The 15,968-nt window shown below is 38.6% G+C and overlaps 1 protein-coding gene across 1 annotated transcript; it reads right to left on the reverse strand.

Annotated features, from left to right (window-relative positions):
- Positions 1–8,932: 8,932 nt before the first annotated feature.
- Positions 8,933–14,663, reverse strand: LOC137274105 (uncharacterized). Its single transcript, XM_067807103.1, has 4 exons — positions 14,527–14,663; positions 12,853–12,943; positions 11,705–11,874; positions 8,933–10,661 (listed from the first exon to the last, which is right to left on the reverse strand). The coding sequence occupies exons 1-4, from the start codon at positions 14,598–14,600 to the stop codon at positions 10,652–10,654; spliced, it is 345 nt and encodes a 114-aa protein (XP_067663204.1). The 5' UTR covers positions 14,601–14,663; the 3' UTR covers positions 8,933–10,651.
- Between the last annotated feature and the right edge of the window lie 1,305 nt (positions 14,664–15,968).

Genomic DNA, 15,968 nt, shown 5'->3' on the forward strand with positions numbered 1-15,968 from the left:
GAATATTTTTCCTTAAAATAAAAAAGTTGTTTAACAAACTTTCATTAAAATATTGACACCGTTCAATGTCTATTACGAGGGAGGAGTGTAGAGGAAGGGACAGCCAGGTGTGCGAGAAAGCATTGAGATAGCACAGCACACGTTAATGAATAAATAACTTTCTCGGCACTTGTGCACGTGCTTCTCGATCACCTGGCTGTGCCGTTCTCTGCACCCCTCCCTCGTAACAACTTTCTTGTTATTAGAACAAAAAATCTGTAAAACCTCACAGAGTTGCTATGATGTTTTGATTATGGTCAGCGTTTCATTGAGTTTGTTATGCTTATTAGTTTTCGAGTTACATAATTACAATTCATTGGTCGAAAGACGCCATCACATACATAAGCATGTGAACACTAAAGAGTACACACACCATCTAACAAAGCATTTGTGACCTCTTGATGCACACCTAGCTCATATACAAACAGACATCATGATGAATAACATGAATTATTGTATTAGGAGTACCATGGATACACCAGTGTGTCACCGATTGCGACTCAGGCAAGACTTAAATATCTTCATCAAGTGGCATTTTAGACGTTGGTATGATGAGGATGAAGACCTTTATGGATAGACAACTTCTTTCTTGCAATGGAAGTTTTTGCTTGACAACCAAAACGTCTCATGCATTGCAAGAAAGAAGTTGTCTTTCCATAAATATCTTCATCTTCATGACTTAAACATGTTGATAAAAATGATAATTCTGAGTGATTATGGTTACGTCAACTCCAGAAAATAACAGAAATATTTTTTGTCTACTGCCTGGTGGAAATTAATGGTAAAATGACTGGGGCACTCAGACGAAATGTAAACCACGGTATGCATATACACGTGATCTGGAGGGTACACGGTCTATGTGTTTTACATGATACTAGGTCTGCGTGAACTGTATTGTAAAGATCTCTGCGACCTACATTGTGTATGGTCTGCGTGATCTACATTGTACATGATCTAGGTGATCTACATTGAGCGTGATCTGCATGATCTACATTGTACATTGTCTACGTGTTTTACATGGTACTAGATCTATGTGATCTACATTGTATGTGGTCTGCGTGATCAACAAAGTACAGTGTCTAGATGTTTTACATGGTACTAGATCTATGTGATCTACATTGTATATGGTCTGCGTGATCTACAGAGTACAGTGTCTAGATGTTTTACATGGTACTAGATCTATGTGATCTACATTGTATATGGTCTGCGTGATCTACAGAGTACAGTGTCTAGATGTTTTACATGGTACTAGATCTATGTGATCTACATTGTATATGGTAGATGTTTTTTGTCTACTGCCTGGTGGAAATTAATGGTAAAATGACTGGGGCACTCAGACGAAATGTAAACCACGGTATGCATATACACGTGATCTGGAGGGTACACGGTCTATGTGTTTTACATGATACTAGGTCTGCGTGAACTGTATTGTAAAGATCTCTGCGACCTACATTGTGTATGGTCTGCGTGATCTACATTGTACATGATCTAGGTGATCTACATTGAGCGTGATCTGCATGATCTACATTGTACATTGTCTACGTGTTTTACATGGTACTAGATCTATGTGATCTACATTGTATATGGTCTGCGTGATCAACAAAGTACAGTGTCTAGATGTTTTACATGGTACTAGATCTATGTGATCTACATTGTATATGGTCTGCGTGATCTACAGAGTACAGTGTCTAGATGTTTTACATGGTACTAGATCTATGTGATCTACATTGTATATGATCTGCGTAATCTACAGAGTACAATGTCTAGATGTTTTACATGGTACTAGATCTATGTGATCTACATTGTATATGGTCTGCGTGATCTACAGAGTACAGTGTCTAGATGTTTTACATGGTACTAGATCTATGTGATCTACATTGTATATGATCTGCGTAATCTACAGAGTACAATGTCTAGATGTTTTACATGGTACTAGATCTATGTGATCTACATTGTATATGGTCTGCGTGATCTACAGAGTACAGTGTCTAGATGTTTTACATGGTACTAGATCTATGTGATCTACATTGTATATGGTCTGCGTGATCTACAGAGTACAGTGTCTAGATGTTTTACATGGTACTAGATCTATGTGATCTACACTGTATATGGTCAGCTTGATCTACTTTGTATATGATCTGCGTAATCTACAGAGTACAATGTCTAGATGTTTTACATGGTACTAGATCTATGTGATCTACATTGTATATGATCTGCGTAATCTACAGAGTACAATGTCTAGATGTTTTACATGGTACTAGATCTATGTGATCTACATTGTATATGGTCTGCGTGATCTACAGAGTACAGTGTCTAGATGTTTTACATGGTACTAGATCTATGTGATCTACATTGTATATGGTCTGCGTGATCTACAGAGTACAATGTCTAGATGTTTTACATGGTACTAGATCTATGTGATCTACATTGTATATGGTCTGCGTGATCTACAGAGTACAATGTCTAGATGTTTTACATGGTACTAGATCTATGTGATCTACACTGTATATGGTCAGCTTGATCTACTTTGTATATGATCTGCGTGATCTACAGAGTACAATGTCTAGATGTTTTACATGGTACTAGATCTATGTGATCTACACTGTATATGGTCAGCGTGATCTACAGAGTACAATGTCTAGATGTTTTACATGGTACTAGATCTATGTGATCTACACTGTATATGGTCAGCTTGATCTACTTTGTATATGATCTGCGTGATCTACAGAGTACAATGTCTAGATGTTTTACATGGTACTAGATCTATGTGATCTACACTGTATATGGTCAGCTTGATCTACATTGTATATGGTCTGCGTGATCAACAAAGTACAGTGTCTAGATGTTTTACATGGTACTAGATCTATGTGATCTACATTGTATATGGTCTGCGTGATCTACAAAGTACAGTGTCTAGATGTTTTACATGGTACTAGATCTATGTGATCTACATTGTATATGGTCTGCGTGATCTACAGAGTACAGTGTCTAGATGTTTTACATGGTACTAGATCTATGTGATCTACATTGTATATGGTCTGCGTGATCTACAGAGTACAGTGTCTAGATGTTTTACATGGTACTAGATCTATGTGATCTACATTGTATATGGTCTGCGTAATCTGCAGAGTACAATGTCTAGATGTTTTACATGGTACTAGATCTATGTGATCTACACTGTATATGGTCTGCGTAATCTACAGAGTACAGTGTCTAGATGTTTTACATGGTACTAGATCTATGTGATCTACATTGTATATGGTCTGTGTGATCTACAGAGTACAGTGTCTAGATGTTTTACGTGATATACATAGTACATAATCGTGCAAAAGCAAAAACTGAACAGAAATCTAAATAACAGAAATATCGTTGTTACACGTACAGAATTCCGATTGTGTGAAATGATACACAATGATCTCTTGGTGGATATGGAAGTTCAATATTGCTAGATAACCAGTAATTGGTTATATGCCTTAAGCTTAAGCATATTGCATGTTTGCACCGTGCACGGTGAACGTCACACCTGTCCTTCATGTTTTGCGTGATTTTATGCATCAAGGCGTTTCACATGCACCTGGCGTGATGTATGTGGTGAGCGTGATTTCTGCATGTTATCTGTGTTTGTCGAGTGAGTATAGTGGTTAAATCAACACAATGTACTTTGAAACCAGCTATCAGGAAGCACTTTATGTTAGCAGATGTTTTGGTGACATGGACAAACATGGCTAATGTTCCCAACTAGATTTTCCTTAACATATTTTCAATGCAAAGAAGGAACCATCGACTATATCAGTACATAGTAGTGGTCTTGTTTTAAGTCTTCATGCTTGGCAACACATCAGTGTACCTATACTTTCTGTACATGATTTATACACAGATCGATGGAAGTATGTACACAAGTCTGTACTTTCTATATAAATCTATAATTTCCATACAAGTCTATATACTTTCAACACAAGCCCATACTTTAACCATACGTCTATACTCTCTGAGCAAATCTATATAATCTACATATCTATATCTTTCCATACAAGTCTATACGTTCTATAATTTATAAATACGTCTGTACTTTCTATGCAAATCTTTATATCTATATATCTATATCTTTCCATACAAGTCTACACTTTCACTACAAGTCTATACTTTCTATACAAGTCCATACTTTCGATACAAATCTACACGTTGAACGTACAATGAAACTGATACACACCCATGACAACAATAGGTATCTGATTGTTATTCTCCAGCTCTTGTACACGCTGACCACGCAATGCCGTGTTGCAACAGCAGGCACAACAAATGCAGGATACGAAGACGACTGGTATCAAACACCCCAATGAGATGCCTGTTATCACACCTGTTGTCAGGGAGAGGTGACTGGAGCTTCTATAAACGAAACGAATAATCGCAAACGTATATGAGTAATATAATGGTACCTAATTACGTGTATACTCATATTTTACATCTGTGGTTTGTTAAGAGAAAATAGCAAATGAATGTAGCAGTGCTAGACACTTGTGCCATGAAACCTATTAAACTTTCAGATAGTAAGCACAGCAACTTAAGTGTCTTCTTGTTTTCTGATTTTAGAATAGAATCGACAAAACCCTTTACACATTCCTCAGAAATCTCTACCAAGAGCAGAGTCGATGGTACAATTGTGTACAATCACGAGTATTTATTTGTTTCAGCACGTTTACGGCTGCGTGATGTTGTTTGTAAACAAATCGAATCTGGGTCAGACAATTCAGTGATTGCTACCATGCAATACGATGGCGGAACAGGTGTTCGCGGAAGGCATTTAACGTATGATCACAGGTGTTCGGGGAAGGCATGGAACGAATGGTATAAGTCAAAATGGGGAATTACAATGGGCATCAGTTTTGTCCCTGATACATCGAATGTGGAAATGTTCTCTACATTTCTCCCATAAATCGTCTTGAAAGCTTTACTGAGACCTTGATAGTTGTAATCTTGATCCAAACTCTTCTGAGCAAGAGTGGGATGACGCTCTTTGAAATCCTGACTTAAATAAATAACGCTCTATTGTATCTTAAACCTTGAAATGTGAACACCAAAAGCTGGTGAAATATTGCCTGATATGAAACAGAAGTTGCAAAGCTAAAATCATCCAGTTTGTCATGCAGCCTTATGGAGAGTTTGTGTCACTGTGAATCTTTATGCATAGACTATGAAAAAAGCTGAGGCACTCTCACTTGCCTCCTTAATCTCAGGTTCTGGTAGAGAAAATCAGTGGAAAGCAATTGGCAATATCGTTATTGAACGATACAAGATGATCGATGATACTTCATGGGGTATGACCTAGTTTTGATTTTGCCAACCAAAGTAGAAATTCTGATTCATAGGAATAAAGAAAGACATCCGAAACGACAGGACCACAATTGGTGAACTTGAGGATGTCAGCTTCATGACGAAATATATCACCTCAAGTTTCACAAACACTTTATCAATGCGGAAGTCCAGCATTGTTATATTGTTATCTTGGTACACTTCAAATCACATATGTTTTGATTTTTGACAAGCTGTGCTGAACCTCTGGAGATGGATATGTAATCTTGGTTAATCGTGTAACACTGATTTGGTGGTACATTTGCTGGAACCAACAATTTATCTTTAGTCATATGTATGTTTATGTAGTTATGGAATCTAGAACAATAAAGGGATGGAAAACCCCACATTGTTTTATGTGTATTCTATTTCCTGCTTATAGGTAAACTTAGCAGATGAAATACTTTTTAGAGTGCTTTCTAAAGTGTCAGGTTTTACCTGACTGCCAAAAATGAAAAATGAACTTAACCTTACTTTCGAGTGAGTGTGTAAGAATGGTTCTATGTCGCTTTTGCTCTGTGGAAAATGAAACTCGGATCTTCGGTGTGACAAGCAAACGCTTGATCCAGAAGGCTACTCAACCACGCTATTACGTGCAATGTAATGTTTTGCACGTGAGTTTATTACAGTAACTGAATTTATTGAGTTATTGCTGAGTTAAAAGACTACATTGTAAAATTGATACAAACGACCATGCAGGTATGACATGATATGAGGCATACCGGCAGTGGTGCATTTGATACAAAACAGTGACCCGGGTCTGGGGTAACACCACATGGCACATACTGTAAATGCCTAACTCTAATATTTCAGTTTAACTGTGTACATTTTCCTCAATACATTTATTAGCTATGTGCGTAATGTACGACTGCTTAGTTCGTGTAAATAGACGGATCTGTTTACACAAGACGGAAACAACTCTAAAGATTAAATTTGGTGAATAGAAATGTTTTACTGTGAAAATTCAATGAATTTGTTCATATTTTAACGTAATTTAGTATAACGTTTGAAATACAGTTTCTTTAAAAATTTAGAAAACATGCATACCACTGTAATGATCCCCAAAAGACACGCAAATTCTACAAATGATAGATATTGCATGAAGTGGTGTGTGACACACAAAATGCAGTACGTAATTTTCTACAAGATATATTCTCCCAGAGAAATATATATATTTCCACAGTTGCAAACTGATAAAAGAATAGCATTCGGCATGGCAGCAGGCAAATCACACTCAATCTATTGTCTGTTTCATAAATGTAAGCCACATATATCCAATGATAAATAAAAAGTGTCAAAACCACACATGTAATGGCAATGTTAGTTTAACTCACTCTTGACAACAATGCGCGTTGAAACCACTTCCACAGCACCCATACGCGCAGTCCAGAAGACTGTGATCGACATTGCAGGTATCATAGCCAAGCGCTTCAAAAGACAACGCATCTGTATTAGACTGTTGAACACCATGACTTACAGAGTCATGACTGCAGCCCGAAACAACATAAGCTAACTTGTTGGATATATTCTGTGGAATTGTTGGCGGATAGACGGTCATATGAACAGTTAGAAGTTTTTTTTATTAAACATTGACTTAGAATATAATCCTTGAAGTTCGAGAGAAGTAGTTTGTTTCCACGGTAACACGTTAGTGACTGGTATAAGGCATTCTATGATATATCTCCTAAAAGCCTGTTGGAAAGGATGTTTTCCGCAAATAAATATTATATAAGAAGTCACATGTTAAAAAGTACATGTAGTAGAGTTGTGTTGTGATGCATGACTTTCATCGCGAGTGTTTCAGTGTGAGAAATATACATCGAGTCACCACTCTGACTTTTCAAGAAATAAATCAGAAACTGTGTGTTGTGATACATATTTTCTATTATCTCAAGAACCAACCTACACAGCCTGATAATTCCTTGGCATATTCATTCGCTGAGTTCTTTGATTGATTTGAAAAACATACTTGAACAGAGTTTTGTGGGATAATGGAAACTTGAATACCGGTACCAACAACGATTCTGTGCTAACTGATGATGAATCTGGCACGTTCCACTGGGGTATTCCCATTGTTATTTTAGCTTTTGAATCAAATCCGTCAGACAAGTCCCACTTTATAAGGCATTTGCTTGTCCAATCAAGCATGTTGTTGGTTTACGGCATACCTGCGTTAATGTCTTTAGTTGAAACATACAAGTCTCGTAAATCATAATATCCATTTATGTATGTACTCACCAACAGTGAACAGTGCAAGAAAGACACATCTAGAGCCAGTAGGTGAACCCATCCTGATGTGGCTTATGAGTTATTAACTTCACAACACTCTATCGACTCTGTGAACGGCATATAACGTGACTTACCGCACCTGTTTTGGCGATAGACGTTTATAAGATGGATACTTTCGTAGCCATTCCGACTGGTTAATGTCGCAATCAGTGCTATCAAATCTAGCCATATATGTCCATATACCGCATTTTCCTGGTTTGTCACATTTCTAGCTTAATCCAGTTGTTACGACATACATCTCACAATGACCAGGGGCGGCAGGGTTGTATTTAATGTATTCGGCCAACACACCCTCTTTGTGGTTCCTACATTGTGTAGAACATGTATTATTGCTATTGACATGATTCAGAAGCGAGCACTAAGACCTGTGTCGTCACAAAATTCAGTTCCAAGAAGTAGTCCTGAATTAGACCCGGTAAGATCCGAATTAGAATTAGTCTTCAGATACCTATGCTTGTCGTAAGAAGCGACTGACGGGATCTGGTGGTCAGAGTCGCCGACTTAACACATGTCATCGTATCACAATTGCATAGGCCGAGACTCATGCTGTTGATCACTGGATCGTCTGGTCCAGTCTCGATTATATACAGACCACCGGCATATGGCTGGAAGATTGTGTGACGTAAATCTAAATTCGCCCTCTCCCTGAATAAGACGACAAATCACAGCATAGCATCCCGACATGGAGCATTGCTCCTGATGTCATCTGATGGTCTGTCATCCCTTCATCCTACATGTATACTCATCCGTTTTGTTGCTGTCCTATGGAACATGTTTCAGTAGATACTTGATGCGGATTATTTCTGCCTGATCACTATAATAATGTAATATTTTTTGTTCCTTTGGGACATCACTGAACCTGCCTACCTGTAGCACGATCACACGTTTACTTTTTCTGCACGGACAAATACATTATTATGCTTGTTTGTCAAACAGACTCACGGAAACTAGTCTTGACCATTAATTAATATATAGAGCAGCTGCCCTCTTGACCTGATCCTCACCCGTTATGTTATTATGTGTTATTTGTTATTTGTAGGGGACACTCATTCTTTCACATACATACACGTATGTGTCCAATATGATAAAAGCCATTTTCACCATTTGACCTGACCTAAACGCACCAAACCCTAAATAATCAATTTCACATATGGGTGACGTGGTGTTTGACAAAGTACCTTAGAATACATATATCTGTTTCTGAAATACCATAGGTAGTGCGGGTGTCCTTTTTATAATGACAAACAGGAAAAAGTGTTTTATTACTTGTTGTTTATTGATTTGCTTTACATGTATACATGCATACATACATGGTCACTCGTAAATGTAAACTTTGCATAAGCATAGAACTAAATGTTCAAAGCTGTAAAACCTCTTCATGAGATATATGAGAGTAGCTCCTTACTTACACCAAGTTTCGTATATCCTACAAATGAGAAATGTCTTTGGTCTTTGGTGGATTGTCCTGATACGGACGTTTTAGATATCATGCGTACACTGGAGGCAAAATGCATGATGCATGCACATGGTATATTACACAATACACCATATATACCCTGTACGTGCATTACACAATACGACATATACTCCAAATATGTACCCTGTTCATGCATTCAAATTAAATCACACATGCCCTGTACACGTATTCCATTATACATCACAGATACCTTCACATGCATAAAACAATGCATCACATATAACGTCACATGCACAACACAATGCATAATAAATTTACATACATGTACATGCATAACAAAAAAACACATAATAAATATTGCACCTTTACATAGATCACGTTTACAGGGTACAAGTGTCCACTACAAGGTGCATACATGATACCTTACATCACATACATACATCCTGTACATTCCCAATTTAACACAATACATCATATATACATTGTATATACACAGACACACATCCTGGATACCAATATACATGATAGCATTGCCATTGATAAGAGATTACTTTTCCATGTCAACTCAGCACAGTGGGATGTGCAGGAAAAGATATGATCAACTATCTGTCTCGAGGATGATTATTTGTTGTTGATAAGTTATAGATATAATTCCATTGTTTCTTTCTTACCATGATGTTCCCGCTGAACTGAGATGAACTTCATTTACATTCCGGTCCCATTCTAAGGCATGAGAGATACGTGCTAACATCATTATGCACAAATAATACATGCTACATACATGTATGGTACACCAAATGGTGACATATACATATTGATTATGTGCAAGAATGAACTATAAGTCTACATGAATTTAATCACTTAAAACAGTGTTACAATCAGGTGTTTTTGTTTTAGCGGTGTTGCTTATAACGGGATATTATTATTTTGCAAAATATTGCTAATCACCTAATTGTTCCTTGGTTTCAAGAGAGAAAAAAGTGACAAACCTGGTTCATTTTATGCATATTCAGAGTTTAACAGTAATAGTTGTGGATGTATTTTTTTACTTTTTGGGACTAAGGCAGGGCAAATAAACAGAAAGTGAAATTCATCTGCAATTATTATATCTTTTGAACGCTAACGCTAACAATCATAATTCATACAATGGATTTGTTCCACGGGTCCATGGAATCAACACAGTCAATAAGGCGGTATTCTGTCGCCTGTTAGAACAGTACAAAGATGATGTGCATTGATTACCCGTACTACATACACTGACACAGACACCCGTAAAATCCTTTTCCACCAATTGAAACAAATATAATGTGGACGAGTCCGGTTACTAGTATGTTTGTTTGCTCCAGTAATTACACTGTTGTTACCATAGGTCCTGCTTTATTTATTGTTGTATCCGTTGTTATGTACTCATCGTACGGTGGTGGTGGAGGAGACAGAGGCTGAAATGTTGATGCTGATGTCCCTGAGGAGTAGATGGGTGGAGAATACACTGAGGAAGCTGTAGCAGGAGGACGGAATTGTCTTGCTCCTAGACGCGGCCTAATTGGGTGTCCTCGGTCATCTGTTTCTGTAGATCAGATGAACAGAACCAGAATCAGAATTTAGTTATCATTATTGGCACCGTAACGGGACAAGACCAGTGAAATGTTTTCATAAAGCTAAAGACAACACATCAGTTCATTCCAAATAACACTGTCTAGAAGGGTGATACAGGTAACAAAGGTATTGTAATCCCCATGGTTATTTGCCTTCAGTTGTTGGCGATCTACAGCCTGTTTTCATTTTGTATTGTCTTCTATTGTTAAACTGTTTTAGATTTACATATTAGTTTTATATTCATATCTGTGATATTATGTTACTTTTACTGTCATTCGTTGATGGGCCTTTAATAGGTTATGTATATTTATTGTGAATTTAAAATGTGTTACGATATGGCTGAAGTATTGCCGATGTGACGGTAAATCATAACTCATTCACTCACTCACTCACTCACTCACTCACTCACTCACTCACTCACTTGAAGGGTGATCACCTATCTCCAAAACAAAGAGCTTCTTTCGTTTAAAACCCTCGAGTCAACTTTGTGTGCAGACTCTTTCAGTGCTGTCACAACCCCTAGTGTACAGTTCACAGCACTGTGCACACAAAGTCAGCTAGTCTGGCCACCCGATCCCGTTAGTCGCCTCTAACGACAAGCATAGTCGCCATTTAGCGCAAGCATGGGTATTTGAAGGCCTATTCTACCCCAGACCTTCACGGATCCTTTACAAACCGAGTATGATAAACACGGTTTAGCAACAGTAAGTGAACGTTTTGTCCATTTTGTCACAGGCCAAAACAACCAAATACAGATCAGACTGTAACCCCCGTTACACATTGTAGCTTTTTCTGATCAATGACCCAATGTTTTCCTTGATTCAGAAGGTTCCGAAGGTTTGAAGCAAATCGGTAGAAGACAATGTACAAGGCTGGAGTGTTTGGGAAGTGGGAATACAAAAATAAATTGACATCCCATACGGGATCATTTAAAAAGTAAGTAATGTGAAACGTGTCTAACTAATGTTGTCTTTCCGCTGCATTACCTGTGAATATAATACTGAAGTGATTTACCTGTGTTTATCACGGCTATGGGTCTCGTGTGTATCATGTGACGATGTTTCTTTGGCGAGGACCCACAACAATAGGCACGGCAGCAGGCGATTCCACATACCACGATGATGGGGAAGAGGACAGCGCAGACGATCGCAGCGATTACTCCAGGTGGATAGACAACCGGTGTACTAAAGCAAAAACACAAAGACAGACCTTGACCTAGAAACTCCGTATAGTATTATGTGATGGGAAGTGCTTCTGACAACATGAAGTTACAGTGAGTGAATGAGTGAGTGAGTATCATGGTTTTATGCTGCTTTAGCAATATTCCAGTGATATGACAGACACCGGGAATGGGGTTCAGTTACCATACACATAAGGAGAATCAAACCCGGGTCTTCCGCGTGATAAAGAGAACGCTTTAACCACAAGGCTACTTCATCTCCCCTGACGTTATTACTGTTACCCTGACTGTTTGTCCATAGATAATCATAAGATCATTCAAGAGCATGTTTGCTTGTTTGTTTGTTTATTTGTTTGTTTGTTGTTTAACGCCGCATTCAGCAGTATTCCATCCATATGTATCAGACAATCTAGTGATCAACAGCAAGAGCATCGATCTACGCTATTAGGATACTATTAAATGTGTCAACTAAGTCAGTGAGCCTGACCATCCGATCCAGTTAGTCGACTATGTTTGTCCCAAGGGGCGGCTAACGGGATCTGGTGGTCAGGCTCGCAGACTTGGTTGACACATGTCATCGGTTCCTAATTGCACAGATCGATGCTCATGTTGTTGGCCACTGAATTGTCGAGTCCAGACTCGATTATGTACAGACCATCGCCGTATAGCTGGAATATTGTTGGGTGCGGCGTAAAACTAAACTCGCACAGTCAGTTAGGTGAAAATAAGAAGACTGGGATTGTTTCCATTTCCAGTGCTAGTGTAACCCTTCTTCAGCTTGAAAAACTACGTGATCTTATTAACTGTCGCCGGCAATGTTGTTGAATGTGTAGCTCTTATCTGATAGTGGTACTTCTTATCCACATGAACATATCAGATACATTAATATTATCCTACGAAGATATCTAAACTGGTTTCCTTATTTGTAATAAAGGGCCGTGTCATGATTAAGTGCCAACGATAAAGATGGCCCGGTACCCACCCTGGGGCTGGACAACAAACTCTTCTGTATCTGACAGAACCACAGCATCCATGAGGGCATGACGACGGAGAGCAATCTCCTGATGCACAAGCTGCAACGATAAAAGTGATTCCTGACATACATACATTCATAAACGCACGCACGCACGCACGCACGCACGCACGCACATGCATTCCAAACAGTGGTTAACACTGTTATAGGCGTTGGTGACTGGGAAGCGTGTACGGTTTCAACGACTAACGCCAGGTTAATGGACGCTAATGCGTCAAATAGATGGTATATGGTATGGGGATATCACGCTGTAGTTCCCAACCATATTTTAAACAGTCCCGTGAAATCGACAGACCAACTCTTATGGTTTGTATCATAATATTGGACACCCGAACATGTTCTTTAACAAATGATCGTTGTTTCGTTGTCACCTTTCGCTGTTTAAAAGGAGGAGGGGAGAATAGCCAAAGACTTGAGAATAGCCAGGTGTGCGAAATTTCACTACACACGTTGTTAATTACCTGGCTGTCCTATCAAGTGTACATCACCTCGATCGTTATTTCCTGACAGGTTGACTCCTAAAAGTTCGACGTCCCAAGAGTCATACATCCAAATTGTCAGACAAATCAATAACAACCTAGTCTTACCCACTGATATAATAAACCCGTTCCATACATTAACGAGGCGGTTTTCACATTTGTACAGAAATACTTTGATCAGAAATACTAATGATGACTTTCACAAACGGTCACTGGGTTCTCCAAATGTGTTTTCACAGTGTTTAATTTTATCACAACTTGATTATACCACAGAGGTGGATACGGAGGGCTGGTTGGCATCCTCTGCTTCCGCTGGGTGATATCAAGGACACATGGATGGATGCCGTGAACAAGAGCACAAGGCATGAAAGACACCAAGAAACATTGGTTGAGTATGGGGACCCGTATCCACTATGTCTATGGCACATCATCAGACTGCCAGCCCTCTCATGAACAACAACCCGGAAGACTTCCACACTATATTAAACAAGGCACTTCTATGTCACCAGCCTAACATCTACCGATTTGAAGAGATCATCCAGAAGATTGAGACCGCAGATTAAGTTATTTTGGTTTTTTATACCACATGAAATCATTACAAGGTCATCCATTGACTATTTAAATGATCTTATTAAATCAACATGTTTGTCATATAGAGTCATTACAAAGTCATCCATTGATCATTTAAATTATTTTGTTAAATTAAATTATTTTGTTTTTATACCAAACAAGTCATTACAAGTCATCCATTGGTCATATAAATTATTTTGTTAAATTAAATCATTTTGTTTTATGTCAAATAAAGCCATCGTCATTCTCATCTCTCGTATCTTCGCTTTGTGTTTGGCTTAGTACATTTGGACGGGTCCATTAATTATCGAAGGTAACAGTGTAGTGAAGATCAGTGCAACCAATCAAAATCTTTGTTGTTGTTTTTTTTAAAACACGTCTAACTTTTGGGAGGACACCTTCTAACCCTAACATCTGAAATACGCTTCCTGTGCAATGGGACGTGCCAGGTGTGGTTGACTGTATGCCGACATTTCTCAGGACTCGTATCATGTCCTTGTTCCATATGGGTCACTTAACGGATATACGTCTCAGATGCATCAAACAACACATCACAACTCTACTGTATACTCACAAACAGTTGTTAAAGCCAGAAACGTGTATACGACCAACCAGGAATTCATTGCCGAAGGATATGGCTGCACACATCGCGTTATACTCAACCGACAGGTATTTTCTGTTGTCCCATATCTAAGTAGGTCAGGCTATTGCGACACGCCGAGTTGAAAGCACGCCCTCTTCGTTCGTTCGAAACATTGTGTAAACAGGTGGGTAACCTTACCTGAGATGAATGTAATTCTTGATAGAATATGACAAAACGGATTTTAAACGGGCAAGTTTCCCGATGTAAACTGCATAACATTTTCCACATGCTATTTATAGATGTATGAGTTTTTCCTATTAATGTATGTGCCCTAAATCAAGTTATATCGATCCTACTGAACACCTACCGTCAGAGAAGTAGTGCTCGCTAACGTAGCCCAATGAGACGGGGGGATTCAGGCCTGAACCTGAGGAACTCTAGGCTTGCTTCTATGAGAGCTTTAGTCTTACACAAAGGGTAAGCAGAAAGCAAGAAAATGTGGTTCAGAGACTGTGAGACAGACTACCAAACACGTGCATGTACATCGTCAAGAGACCGAAGTTATCTTCAACGCTTCGTGCAGCCAGGCCGCGTTAATCCGAATGCTTTCGTCTTTCATAAGAATAAAAAAAAAAAAAACAACCACAAAAAACAACAAAAACGTTCGGATAGAGAAATGATCTTAATGTACACCACTGTAGTAGAGTTATTCCCCTTTGACTTACCTAGACAAGAACATGAGCGCGTATGAATGAATATTTATCAAATGACTTTATTACAGTTAGTGTACATAAATACAAAATACATTACAAAATGTTAGATCTGTTTACCCATGAAGATACTCACGAGGTAAGAGGATTATCCGAACCATTTTTGTAGCTAAGTTCACATCACCTAATTTCATTTCTCAGGTTGAGTCGTGGACACATGTAGGACGGTATACAGTTTCTATCCTCGGGATGACGTAATTATCTGGTTCGAATCTTAGACCTCCCATGAGTATGATTCTTGGTGTTGTCAACGTCTGATTAGATACATGTGTAAGTCATTATTTCGGATTTCCCTAAATCTTTTGGATAACACAACGTAATTTGACTGAAACGTTACTAAAATACCTCAAGTGAGTTGCTGAAGCAAGTTTTTTTTCCTTAGCGCAAACATAATGTATCAACAACAACTATAGTCCACTTATTCATACAAGTAAATTCATATTCGGAAGGTCCCGGGGTAGAATAGGACCTCAGCAATCCATGCTTGCCATAAAAGGCGACTATGCTTGTCGTAAGAGGCGACTAACGGGATCGGGTGGTCAGGCTGACTGACTTGGTTGTCACATGTCATCGGTTCCCAATTGCGCAGATCGATGTTCATGCTGTTGATCACTAGATTATCTGATCCAAACTGGATTATTTACAGACCGCCGCCATATAGTT

The sequence above is a fragment of the Haliotis asinina genome, chromosome 2, assembly GCF_037392515.1.
Source record: "Haliotis asinina isolate JCU_RB_2024 chromosome 2, JCU_Hal_asi_v2, whole genome shotgun sequence".
Taxonomy (NCBI): Eukaryota; Metazoa; Mollusca; class Gastropoda; order Lepetellida; family Haliotidae; genus Haliotis; species Haliotis asinina.